The following is a 12,442-nucleotide window of genomic DNA, read 5'->3' as shown; positions in this document are numbered from 1 at the left end:
TGTCCATTGGCCTGGAAGGGAACTAACACAGTAACAAGTGCCTTCTTGCATCATATATACACCCATACAATTAATTTCACAGTAGGATTGTATGATTAATCCTGTGTTACATATACTCACATATTGTTCTTGTTTTTCAAGTAATAATCAAAAATTCACAAGTTAAAACCCAGTGCTAGAAAATTTTGTACCCAGTAGTTCCTCAGTTTTCTGTAATATTTTGAACATAACATGCTAATTCAACCTAAATGTCTTTAACAGCTTATCTTGGTGTTAAGATTCACCCAGCTCACAACTTTTGCATATGGAAAGCATCCCAAAGGTCTCCTTGTCCCAGTGAAAACTGCAGCACCAGGGGGTTTATTCCAAACACAGGTATTAGAAGTCTTACTTGATCCTTTTCTGTGTTGACCCCTCGAAGGGCTGCATGCCACAAGCAATGTCCTTTCGTGGATGACATCAAATAAAATCTTTATTGGGCATCTCTGGGTCTTTACCCCCCACACACATGCCTCCCATCCATCAGTGGAACAGATGTGTGACTCTCGTGGACTCCCTCTTTGTGAGGAATTTGCTCAGCTGCAGATTAGATTTTCACGAATCTGTAATGTCATTGACACTTTAGGCAGCTGAGTTAAACGGGAGGGCATGGTGTTCGTGTGTGCTTGTGTGTGCGAGTGTGAGCGGCTTGCTTTGTAAAGCCACCATTCGCTTATTACATTTCCCCTGAGCCTGTGACTCATTAATCAAATATTCATACATCCCCTGTAAATACATGGAGAACACAGTCAACCCTCAGAGCGCTGTGTGCCCCCCAGCACAAATGCTCTTTCATGTTTCTGAAAAAAAAAAAAAAAAAATCCCCAAATCCCATACCCTCCCTACGCCTCCCTCCTGCCCAGTCAACCCTTCCTCTTCCTTTCCAAAGTTGGAGAATGTCGCTGCTCCTTGCTCCTTCTGCATACTTGCTGTTCCATCCACACAGCCGGTCGGCCGTCGGCAAAAAAAAGAAAAAAGACGTGGATGAACACACAGATCAGACAGGAGATCTAAATGATGCCTTTATGTGTTTTGCCATTGCTTCTCAATGGCAGAGAAGAGCACAGTTGAGGGATTCTTCTTCCTCTCTGTCCATGCATCCTCACCCTTGCCCTGGCTCCTTTACAGAAAGGACAGTTCCTTCCTTCAAAAAGCAAGGCTCATCATAATACAAGAATTTGTATGGTACATGAAAACAGTCCGGCATAGCTCAAACTGAGGGGGCAACACACAGATTATCCATGGTAACAGAGCTTTGCACACAAGGATATTTTCTTTTCCTCCACAGAGGAACACAATTGCCACCAGTGTCACTGGGTCACATTTTTTCCGGTCCCTGGTTAATGGGCTGTAGAGATGGTTAGCACGTACGATTAGTTTTAATCTACTACATTTGACTGGGAGAGAAAGGGATTGAATACATTTCAACACACCAGTGAGGTTTGTATCTCGCACTGAAAATGAAGCAAACATTTTTTTATTCTACTGGAGTTGCTTCAGATTCTTCAAGTGGACCCAGAAGAAGCAAATCGATTTTGAAAATCAAATGTTTTGATTTTATTCAACTTTTTTTGCCTTGGAGTGTTAAAAACATCCATTCATTCATACAGACATTTTGACATGTATATGTTTTTTTAAGTCAATTTATGCAAACATACAAGTGTTGTCATTTAAGAAAGCACATGAGAAAGATTCTGAATTCTTCAGTGTTTTTGAACTGACAAAATCAAAGTGCATGATTGAATTTTGTAGCCTAATGTACTTCTTCATGTCTAATTTGTTAACACATTTTGGAGGAACAGAAACAGATCTTTAAGTTACTCCCTGCTGGAGGCTACAAAGCCAGCAAATGTGAAAAATATAATAATAAACATAATGTGAAATGTTAAAAAATCCCCAAATTATTTGCACACGGTATATACACATAAAATTGGTCAGAGAGTTAATGCAGTATGTCTCTTTATGTGGTGCAGACTGCTGTTTCGAATAAATTAAACTTGTTTAGCATTTTTTTATGTTTTGACTTCAGCCTTCATTTTAGAGGTCTTCGCCATGTACAGCAACTCCTTCTACACATAAAGAATTCAATTGTAAAAGATCATTTTTAACCAGTAGCGTCCTACATTGCATTATCCCCTTGAAAAACTTTCCTGTTACCATTGGTCAATTGCACTGTGACGCATAACTCAGTCAAGATTAATAGCACACACTACGGCAGGCAAACAATCATGTAATCACACATCATCAATATATATTATTGCTCAGAGTAAGAAATGAGCTCTAGTGTGAATAAATAAAAAGAAATACTGGCAGCTATCCTTCGAATCATGTGTCCCACACGTATCTGTTGTTGAGGTGTTTGAGACGTCTTGCTTGATTAAATGTTTTCGGCAGAGAAGTTTCAATCTGTAGGGAGCCTTTGGCCCATATTAATTAAGACTTTTACAATATTCCTCCTTAACCCAATGTCAACCATACACACAAAAATACTATAGATGTAGCCCTGTGAAAAGATTGGAAAGCTGACCAATGCCGATTTTAATAATAGTTACTACGCGTCCGTGTCGCTGCTGGCCTCAAAAGCATGTCAGCATTGAACTGCAGAACTGGACTGAAGGGTCATTATAAGAAAATCCCGTTGAGACTTGTTCGACATGATGTACGGCGTGAATAAATCCTACACCAAATATACCAAAATCTGGTGTGTCGATGCCTCAAGTACAGTTTGTCTCAAGTACATTAAATTACAAATATTGGTGCAAAACAAATGGTGTTCCTCTTCTCTACATGAGCACATAAAAAGAAATCAGATCATTAAATTATGCTTAGCACCAAAAACAATGTTCAGTGAGCTCGCATTGCCAGGCAACAAACCCAAGCCTAACCAGTTAATAACAGTTTTGGCAAAAATTGAAATAGTTTCCAGGACACAAAAACTGAATTACTGTAGTTTTAAAAAAAAAAAGTTCCATAACCTTCAGTGTCACATCAGGCTTGGACACGAGGCTTTGGATATCAAGGAGTTTGATTCATCAAAAGAAGTTCTCTGTGTGTAGTCCTTAAACAGTGCCGTCAAAGCAGCACAAAGTCCCCTGCAGTGGTGACTGTCCTCCGTGGGTCACGGATGAAAGGCCATTCTCTCTTCTCTGTGGTCAGGCTGGCTGACAGGTCATAATCTCTACTGTGACCTTGTACGAAAGTGAACGCAGGGTATTTCTCCTTGGCTGACGGTTGCAGCACCTGGAACAACAACAGGACAGTGTTTCACAGGAATGCTCGCATTACACCGTACTGTACATGACACAACAGTTTACTTTGAGTTTCATCACTTAGCCTGATGATGGTATCACATGTTGCCACCAGAGAAAATACAGCGTATTAATTTGAAGATCATTTCTATAGAGCATTTCAAACAGAAGCGTGATAGGTCTAAGGAGGGAAGGCTCTTCACAACACCTACCCAACATAATGACCCGTTTGAGAAAGTAAAAACAGTCAGATTCATGGCTAAATGGCGCCACCACGTGGTCAACTTTTACCACACTGACTAACACATTTTCAAAGCACAAAACATAATAATAATAATGCTAATAATAAAATAATAATAATAATAATAATGATCTAAAAATTAAATGTTGGCAGTGATGAAGTGAATTAAAATTCACACCATGTGTTAAGGTAGTACTGTTCCCTACCTTGGACAGCTCTTGTCTGATTCTCTCATAGTCTTCAGCACTTCTAGAGTAGAAACCTATGGTGCAGCTTGGGTCCATCTTGCTGAAAGGCATCTTCTTTGGTGAGGGGCAATGATATGACTAGACAAAAAGACACAAAGTGCATCAGAAAGGATTCATCAAGCTGAAGGACCAGATAATGTGCAAAAACTGCAGGGCATACATACACTCCAAGGCAGCGTCAACAGCAAATAAGATGTATTCTGCATCATTTGATGAATGAAATCCTATTTATCTGCTGTCACAGTATCCATAAATTTACAGCTCTGGTGTGTTGTCACATTGTATACCACTGAATGCAAAAGCATAAAACAAAGTTGCTATACAGTGCTGTGTGCTGATTTTTATGTATGGGTCCTGAAATATTCAGGCTCACAGTACCCAATCCAATATTTGCCATATTTCTCTTAAGTGGCAGCTTCACACATCTGAGCAGCAAATAAATCAGCAGACAGGGACTCTGTAATTGGTCCGAGGGCTGCTTTAAGATTCATACCTTTAAGTACTAACAGAAACTATTAAATTCACATTACTGGGGCCCCAGTCAGCTCGTCTGTGTAATTTCACATTACCTGGAGAGGGAAATCGCTGGTGCTGACATCCACAAAAGACTGACAGTAATGAGGGTCCATGTAAATCAAGCTGTCATCTGCAAGGACAAAACAAAAGACAAGTTATTCAAAAACATCAGATTATTACAAAAACGTGCTTCTCTCCAATTTCTATGCAGAGTAGCTCAAAGTCATCCGCTTGGCCTACTGTTAGGCTTTTGTGCGTCAAATACGCCTCCCAGAAGGTTGTTGCTTTTTAATATCCACCAGAGTGGATTAAATTCTGCATAATCAGATGCGTTTGTGCAAGCACATTCTTTACACCCACAAAAAAGAGGTTGTCATTTAATTTTTGTGCGAGGGAATTACTTTTACAAACATGCAATTATATTCGACCATTTGCATATGATAAATGCTGCACCGAGCTGCGCCTTGGCAGGGAGAATGTATTGCTTGTCATTTAGACATCATCCACCACTGTATTTCAAATTGGTAAAATGTAAATGCGTAAATATTGACTGCCAAGATGTACAACTGAAGGTTCCTCCTGGCTCCTGAAGGTGATGAAGAGTGGCTCACTTTGGGGCCCAGATGAAATTTAATGCATGCCTCCTATGGAAATCAATTACAGCTCACAACTTGGGAGGTTTACTCGTGATAAATGGGTGAGGTTTTGATGGGTCAGAGAGAATAAAGTAAGCCCTGCTTCACTTGCTTCCATTTCCACTCCTCTCCGTTTTCCACATGCAAACAGGAATACATTAACTTACTTTGTCTCTTCAGATAAGAAGGGTATACTATGCAAAATAATCTGCTCTTCATACCGACCTCTCTCTGTGTGTCTTTCTCTGTTTTGCATTACACTAACACCAACCTTGAAATCCTACAAAGTAGCAGGCCTGTTTGGGCTTCCCTCCGATGATGCCTATGCAGTACTCCAGACTCAGTATGCTCTAAATGCAACGAGAGGGACAGAGAAACAGAGAAAGTTCATCTGACTAGGAGCCTAAATTAAATAAAATAAATAATTGTTTTCCACAAACTATACTTTAATGAACAAATATTATATGAAATATCCCCACTGTGACCACATTCTAACTGTAGTATAATTACTCTTAATAACCCAGTGAATGTGTGTCTAAAGTCTTTTCATGCGTCTCTCACCTTTGCAAAGTTAAAATACTCAGGGTTTGTCTTCTCGCCTCCCAGCCGAACAGGAATGAGGATGATGACAGCTCGGCTGTCTGACGGGGTGGAAGCAGACACTGGTTGGTCATTCTGTGGGGATGGAGGGGCATCTGACCTCTCCGGAGAGACCTGTCCTGGTCTTGGTGCCCTGTGGTTATCGATGACATCAGCACTGTACACTGTGGAGGGTCAATAACACAAAGGTCAGATGTGGTCAGTTTCTTAGTCCCTATGAAAGTAAGAGTTTGCTATAGGTTCCGTAACATAAATGTCACTTCATCTTGAAATATTTCACAGTATAACTTTTAAAATGAACAGGAAACACCTCATCTCTCTTCTCTTCCAATCATGAGTTTCTTTAAAAGCTATTTTTGACACATGTACTTCTTATGTTTTACCAGGGTGTCGTTTGGGTTTAATCTAAACATATGAAAACTTGTTTAGTTCTTTCTGATTACCTTACACAGGAAGTTAATTCTACTTGAGCTGAAACTAATGATGTTTTAGTTAAGTAAAATGTAGTAAAATGTCCATCTTTAATGTTTAAAGTTAATACAATAATTGTTTCGGTTCTAAATCCAATTATGCACTGCAGTTTTCTCTCAAAACAAAAAAAATGCTAAACAAGTTTTCTCTCTGTGACTCTCTGAGACACTCGCTCTCAGTCCAGCTGTCTTTTGCTCTGGCTACTGAGAAGACAGGCATGAATCAAAACCCAAGTTATCAGGGTTAAGAATAGGTTGGAGTGGAATGTTATAGATTTTTGTAGTGGATGTGCTTGTTGGACAATAGACACAGTGAGACTCCTGTCACCCTTCTAAGCAGCTCCATAGTCTACCAGCAGCAGAGAGTTGGTGGAAAATGAAGGGTCAGTTTGGGCGTTGTGCCCAGCATCCTGTTTTATCAACAGCAGGCTCATCTTTCATACCTGTGCAGTCCTGGGAGACATAAGCAGTTATACCCGCCAAGCCAGGGTCCATCGCTTTCTCGACAGCTTTCCTAAGAGAGAGCAACAGAGGAGAGACGACAGAGTGAGGATTTATAAAAGCTAACATGCAGAGATTATGCTAACTAAACATCAGTGCTACAGTATGCACGGTATATTACTATAAACTTAAAAACAGTGATATTTCATAATGAGTTTGTTTGTGTCAGATCAGTGGATCTGTGCAAATATATTTAAATATTTGAACATATATTTTATTACCATAATCACACAGTGGGGCCCCAGTAATGTGGAAATAGGGTTGTAAGAGTAACTACATTTAGACTTACTTGAGAATGTGTGCCACCACAGCAGGCCCGTACCAGTCCCCTGCCTGCTTCCCCATTGTCAGGCCCAAGCAGACCAGCCTGTGGAGGCCTAACTGAGCCGAGGGGCTGTCCCCAAACCAGGACACCAGCGTGCGGTGGTACATCTCTTTCAAATGTGCATCTGCCTCCTCTGCAGATCCCGCTGCATGGGCTTGGTACACGGGTTCTGATCTGTTATCAAAGGGCCCTGGGGAACCTTGCAGAGAGGCCTCCAAAGAGGCCACAAGACGTTTGGCTGCGGTGGTAGTCCACGTCTCTGTGTCTAAGGGCTGGAGTGCCAGAGCCCCTGACCAGGTCCATTCTGTGGAGGAATAAATCATCTATAAAGCACCAGCTACAATCAACACTGAAGACCAAAAAAACAAAGAAAAGTTTTGAATTTGCTCATGGATACAAATGTTATTATCTTAATGCGTGTAGTTTGGAAACCACTAATGGTATATGGGAAAGTCCAATATTTTGTGGGATACAAATTTAAATATGATTATTTGACACATTTCTTGGTAAAATATTGAATTTATAAGAAAAAGTGGGTACCTCTTTCTCAAAAACAAATATAACTATAGTCAGGAATTATAAAGGTGAGATTTAATTAAATATATGGAAGGAAATTTAAGAGATATAATAGTCAACAGTCAACACTGTGGAGTCCTTTCACTTCCTGGGAACCATCATCACACAGGACCTCAAGTGGGAGCTGAACATCAACTCCCTCCTCAAAAAAGACCAACAGAGGATGTACTTTATGTGGCAGCTGAAGATATTCAACCTGCCAGAGACAATGATGGTGCACTTGCGTACTTCCATCGTGTCAATCCTACCCTCCTCCATCACAGCCTGTTGCTCCATCACAGTAAAAAGCAAGCTGCAGCGCATCGCTTGCACTGCTAAGGAGGTGATTGGCTGCAATCTGCACTGCCTGCAGGACCTGTATGCCTCCCAGACCCTGAGGCGGGCAGGAAAGATTGTAGCCGACCCCTCTCAACCCTGGACATGGACTCTTTCAGCCACTCCCCTCTAGCAGGAGTCTGCGCTTCATCATGACCAAAATCTCATGCCACCAGAACAGTTTCTTCATCTGTGCAGCCATCCTCATGAACCAGGCACAGCCACACACAGACTCTAACCCTCCTGCGCAGACGTCACATTAACGTGTTTTCTACATTGTGTTTATGCGTTACATTAATGCTCATTCCTGGTCTTCCTGGTTTTTCTTTCAATACTGTAAACACTGCGGGATCATATTTCTGCACTAACTATACGGCTCTCTTGTTTAAAATTCAAGGCATGCCACTGTACAAACTTTTTAATATTTTTGTAATACTTTAACTTTGTTATTGTAAATATTGTATTTTCCAAATCTAATCCTAAATTTATATTGTGTATTTTTACCTTATGCCAACACAAATTCCTGAATGTGTAGACATATGTGGCAACTGATTCTGATTCTAACAGAACAACACAGAAAATAGATTTAATAAATTCATACTTAAAATATGATTAAGCATTGTAGTGCAAGAGAAGCCTATAGATTTTCAAAACCTGACATCGGTGATGGAAAATAATGAAAATCTGTTTTACCAGGTATCCATGACGATTTCTGAACACAGTCATTCAACACATCAAAATACCATTTAGAGCGTCACCACCGAGAACAAAAAAGTCTTTCAGAACTTGTGAAATTAAAGGTTTTGCCTTAAACAGACAGAGCACTGAGCACTTTAGCAACAGAATAGGTGTCATTCTGTTCAATTATAAGTTTGATTGTCCCAGTATTTCACTTTAACGGTCCCTTAGCCTTACAAACAGGGTGGGAGCCGAAGGCGGCGAGGAAGGGAGTGGCTGAGGCTATAAAATGGGCCAGAGTAGAGTCTTAGGCATTAACAAAATGACCTTGATCCAAGAGTGAATCAAAGTGAAATTGGTCAATAAATATATTTAAGTGGCCATTAGTCATTTTATAGAGAAATATTTCATTAGTGACATATTTTAGGTTTGACAGAAGAACAAGTTTTAAATATTGTTTTCTAAATGACTGCATTAAACTGGCTGTCATCTCATTATGTGGATCCATAAAATCGAGGACACTTCAGAGACAATAGATCTGACAAAGACACGAGGAATTCACTCATTTTAAATGCCCCGCATCAACTAAATTAAACTTTCACTTTTAGGTCACGAGTGAGGAAATTCTCAAAAGTGGCTACAAGTCTGCCTTCCTGGTTAGATTAAATATCCTGAACCAACTGCAGAAGATAAATAAACTTAATACAAGGCACAGTTGCTGTTCATTTCCAGAATTACCTGCAGTGTGTGACCTAATATAAAAGTTACCTAAAGTCTAATTTACATTAGCAGTTTCTTTATGACTAGGATATACCACATTCTGTATTGTTCCCCACATCTTCAGCCACTGCAGTTTACCAGCTGGTTAAATTATCCCAATTAGATCTCTCTATTATTAAATGAAGAGTTTTGGCCTTGATATCAGTGCCCATATGCACATTCTTATGCAGTAGTTCCTATAATAAACATCTTGGAGCTGCAGGGTGTAAGCAGTCCACAAATTTGGGCCATATTATCAGCCTCTCTTCTTCATCAGTGGCTGTTAATTGTGAAGTTAGACAGCAATGTGGGGGGCAACCATGGCCTAGAGGTTGGAGAAGCAGCTTGTGATCGGAGGGTCACCGGTTCGATTTGGGTGTGATGGAGCGATTAATGCGAAAAAAGCACCCTCCCCCTCCATTAGCCAACTGATGTGCCCTTGAGCAAGGCACTTAACCCCCTAATATGCTCCCCGGGCGCTTGATGCTGCCCACTGCTCCTGTGTGTGTTTCACTGCATGTAATTTGCCGGGTGTTGCATGTGTGTGTTCAACTAAGGATGGGTCAAATGCAGAAGACAAATTCAGTGTGTGTATGTAAAAATATATATACTGCCAATAAAGCTGATTCTTCTTCTTCTTCTTCTTCAATGTCTGTGTTTGACTCCTCCTCAATGGTTTAATACACATAGAAGTCATGAACACCTGAACCAACATGATTTTCCCTTCTCAGATTGCTCAGTCAATAATTTTAAAGGCCTGAAATGCAAAAACAATCCAGCATTTCCTAAGAAATTTGAAAATCTGTGAACATTACTTGACTCACCTCTGCCCAAGAAGTGAAGAATAAGTGCCTGAGCCAGCATCATCTGCCCGGCTCTCAGCATGCAGCCCCAGCCACAGTCAGAGGTCAGGGTGGAGCCAGGCAGGGGGGGGAACTCCTCCCTATACGTGAGCCACACTCGGGATGCAAAATCCTTGCGGAAAGCCTCCACATTCCCCATGACAAAGTTGTCTTCTGAGGGCTCATAGCTGGCTTCTGTTGGACCTTCATCATCTGAGACAAACATAAGGTGTTTTTTTCCATCTTGTGTCCTCAGGAGATGATAATTAATTAATTTTAAGATTTCTATTTCTGTTTTGGACTTAATGCATAAGCTTCTATTTAATGTCAGCTTAATCCGTAATGATAATTTGTTTCTTGGGATTACCGTAATACCTAAATATTTTGTTAGTGTCCCTGCAATTATATATAAATATCAGTTTCACTCTGTGTTTGTGTGCTCATCAGACTCCATACGACTGGTACTGTATTAGAATAAGGCAAGCCTTTGGATGCGTATGTATGTAAATGAGCTGTGAAGAACTGCAGTCAGTGTGTGTAGCCATGTTAACCATACCTTCAGCTTTGAAATGGTAGCATTTTCCGAGGAGAAGCACTGGGGAGTTTCTACTAAATGAGGTCTTTGATTTCAGAGCCCAACCTAAGGAGGTACAAAAGTGTCATGTTTGGTTGATAGTTGAAAAAAAAAGAGAAAAGAACAGAAAAATACACACACACTGAGACGCTGTATTTACCCAGTGGGCTGGCGTACCTACTCCATAACGCCCATCATTCAATGCTCTGGGTTGCTCCCAAGATTCCTGCCTACTACAGTATTCTGTTTTTATTGACTTTCTGTTACATAAATGGCAGAGGATAACCACCGTGTTTTTAAAGAAAGAAAAACAGCAGAAACTTTAGTCACAGTGAGCTGAAAGAATCCAAACCAGAGTGGACAGTATGACAAAGACCTATTTTAAAGGCTGACTCAACAGCAGCAGGCTCTTGTCTCATTGAATTCTGATGCTTGTTTTTATTTGTGCAGTCTCTCTTGTCTGCAGTCCACCTGACTGTTGATCCCTCTACACTTCACTTGTACAAGTTCCAATGCAGATGACCAAATGAAGTCAAGAAGATAAGACTGTGGACTGTACTGACAGGTCGAAAGCGCACAGCAGTGATGCATGAAAGCATTAAAAGCAAAGTGGACAGAGAGGATTACGCTTGTTGGCTGGGTTGTGTGTGTGTGTGTGTGTGTGTGTGTGTAAAGGCCTCGAGCCAATTACTTACTGTACTTCACATTGTGCCACACTGACAAGAACTTTGTCTTCAATTTTTCCACCTCGTCGCTCCCTTTATTGTCCATTTGGACCGGAAAGGGATGGGACCCATTCCCACACAACCTAAACACTCTGGTGGACATAGCGAAAACACACACAAACACACACATACAGTGAGCAATATCACTTCACGGTGTAAAATAATTACATGAAATCACATTTTAGACTAAGCACGCAGTTACCTCAGAGCTTCTTCGGTACATGTGTTATTCCAGTCGCGGTCACGTTTTAGCTCCCTGTAAAGGTTAGGTCGTCACACTGTGTTATGCAGACAGTTTTACACTTAGTGAAACGCCCATGGCTTGCTGTGTAACTAGACACTGTTCTCCGACCTACAGTGTTTACATGGAGGAAGAGGAAGAGTCAAGTCACGTGATCTCGCGGTGCTTCCGCCGGTACTGAAGCGCTGGGGGTGGAGAGTCTTCGTTTGCTCGATTTGTTAATCCAATTAGCCCGAGCGGGCGGCGTTTAAGATGCTTTCCCACGACTGACGCTGTCTTGAATACAAACTCCGCCTGTTTGGATTATTCTGTGTGACGACACAAGTGCTATTTATCACAGGCAGGACGACAAATAAGTCTGACAAGCTACCAACTTCATCGCGTCGCTTTAATTCATTTCTCCCATCGCATTATTGCTATTAAAATGGTCTGTTGTTGAAAGACGTTTCTCTGTTTGTCTGAGATCATGGCCATCGTGGTTACAAATACACTACTGAAACATTTACTGCTGTAGGATTTTTTTTTAAAATCAATTCATCTAATGTGATACAATTACGATAATACGATTTTCATTTAAAATATGACGAGTGCAAAAAGGAGATTTAGGTGTTCTATCATTAACTTTAGATGACGAAAGATGTAAATGAAATATTCAAATTTATACAATGCGTATATTTTCCATTGTTTATAACGGGAAAAATTTCACGTAAAGGTTTGAAATCAAATTGACTACATTTCAGTCAGAGTATGGGAATTAGCGTATTGCAGTGAATATGACCAAATTTCTCAGAGAAAAAAATGGCCGGTATGAATGTTGTGTTATACGACTTTCCACTAGCAACAGATTTTGATAAATGACATTTATAAGGTGAATATTGTGTAAATATAGCTGTGCAGGTTATGATGTGT

The 12,442-nt window shown here is 40.5% G+C and overlaps 1 protein-coding gene across 1 annotated transcript; it reads right to left on the bottom strand.

The window, feature by feature from the left end:
• Positions 1-1,581: 1,581 nt before the first annotated feature.
• Positions 1,582-11,691, bottom strand: atg4c (autophagy related 4C, cysteine peptidase). Its single transcript, XM_046392324.1, has 11 exons — positions 11,495-11,691; positions 11,263-11,384; positions 10,550-10,633; positions 9,976-10,206; positions 6,788-7,127; positions 6,441-6,511; positions 5,489-5,691; positions 5,199-5,277; positions 4,346-4,422; positions 3,735-3,854; positions 1,582-3,279 (listed from the first exon to the last, which is right to left on the bottom strand). The coding sequence occupies exons 2-11, from the start codon at positions 11,336-11,338 to the stop codon at positions 3,112-3,114; spliced, it is 1,449 nt and encodes a 482-aa protein (XP_046248280.1). The 5' UTR covers positions 11,339-11,384; positions 11,495-11,691; the 3' UTR covers positions 1,582-3,111.
• Between the last annotated feature and the right edge of the window lie 751 nt (positions 11,692-12,442).

Source organism: Scatophagus argus, chromosome 6 (genome assembly GCF_020382885.2).
Source record: "Scatophagus argus isolate fScaArg1 chromosome 6, fScaArg1.pri, whole genome shotgun sequence".
NCBI classification, from domain to species: domain Eukaryota; kingdom Metazoa; phylum Chordata; class Actinopteri; family Scatophagidae; genus Scatophagus; species Scatophagus argus.
This window is presented reverse-complemented; position numbering and strand designations above follow the sequence as displayed.

Excerpts from the sequence above, each read along its gene's own strand:
- atg4c (XM_046392324.1), bottom strand. The coding sequence starts at position 11,338 with ATGGACAATAAAGGGAGCGACGAGGTGGAAAAATTGAAGACAAAGTTC. Across the intron at positions 3,855-4,345 it reads CCAGCGATTTCCCTCTCCAG|TCATATCATTGCCCCTCACC; the intron begins GTAATGTGAAAT and ends CTTTTTGTCTAG. Across the intron at positions 3,280-3,734 it reads TCAGACAAGAGCTGTCCAAG|GTGCTGCAACCGTCAGCCAA; the intron begins GTAGGGAACAGT and ends TTGTTGTTCCAG.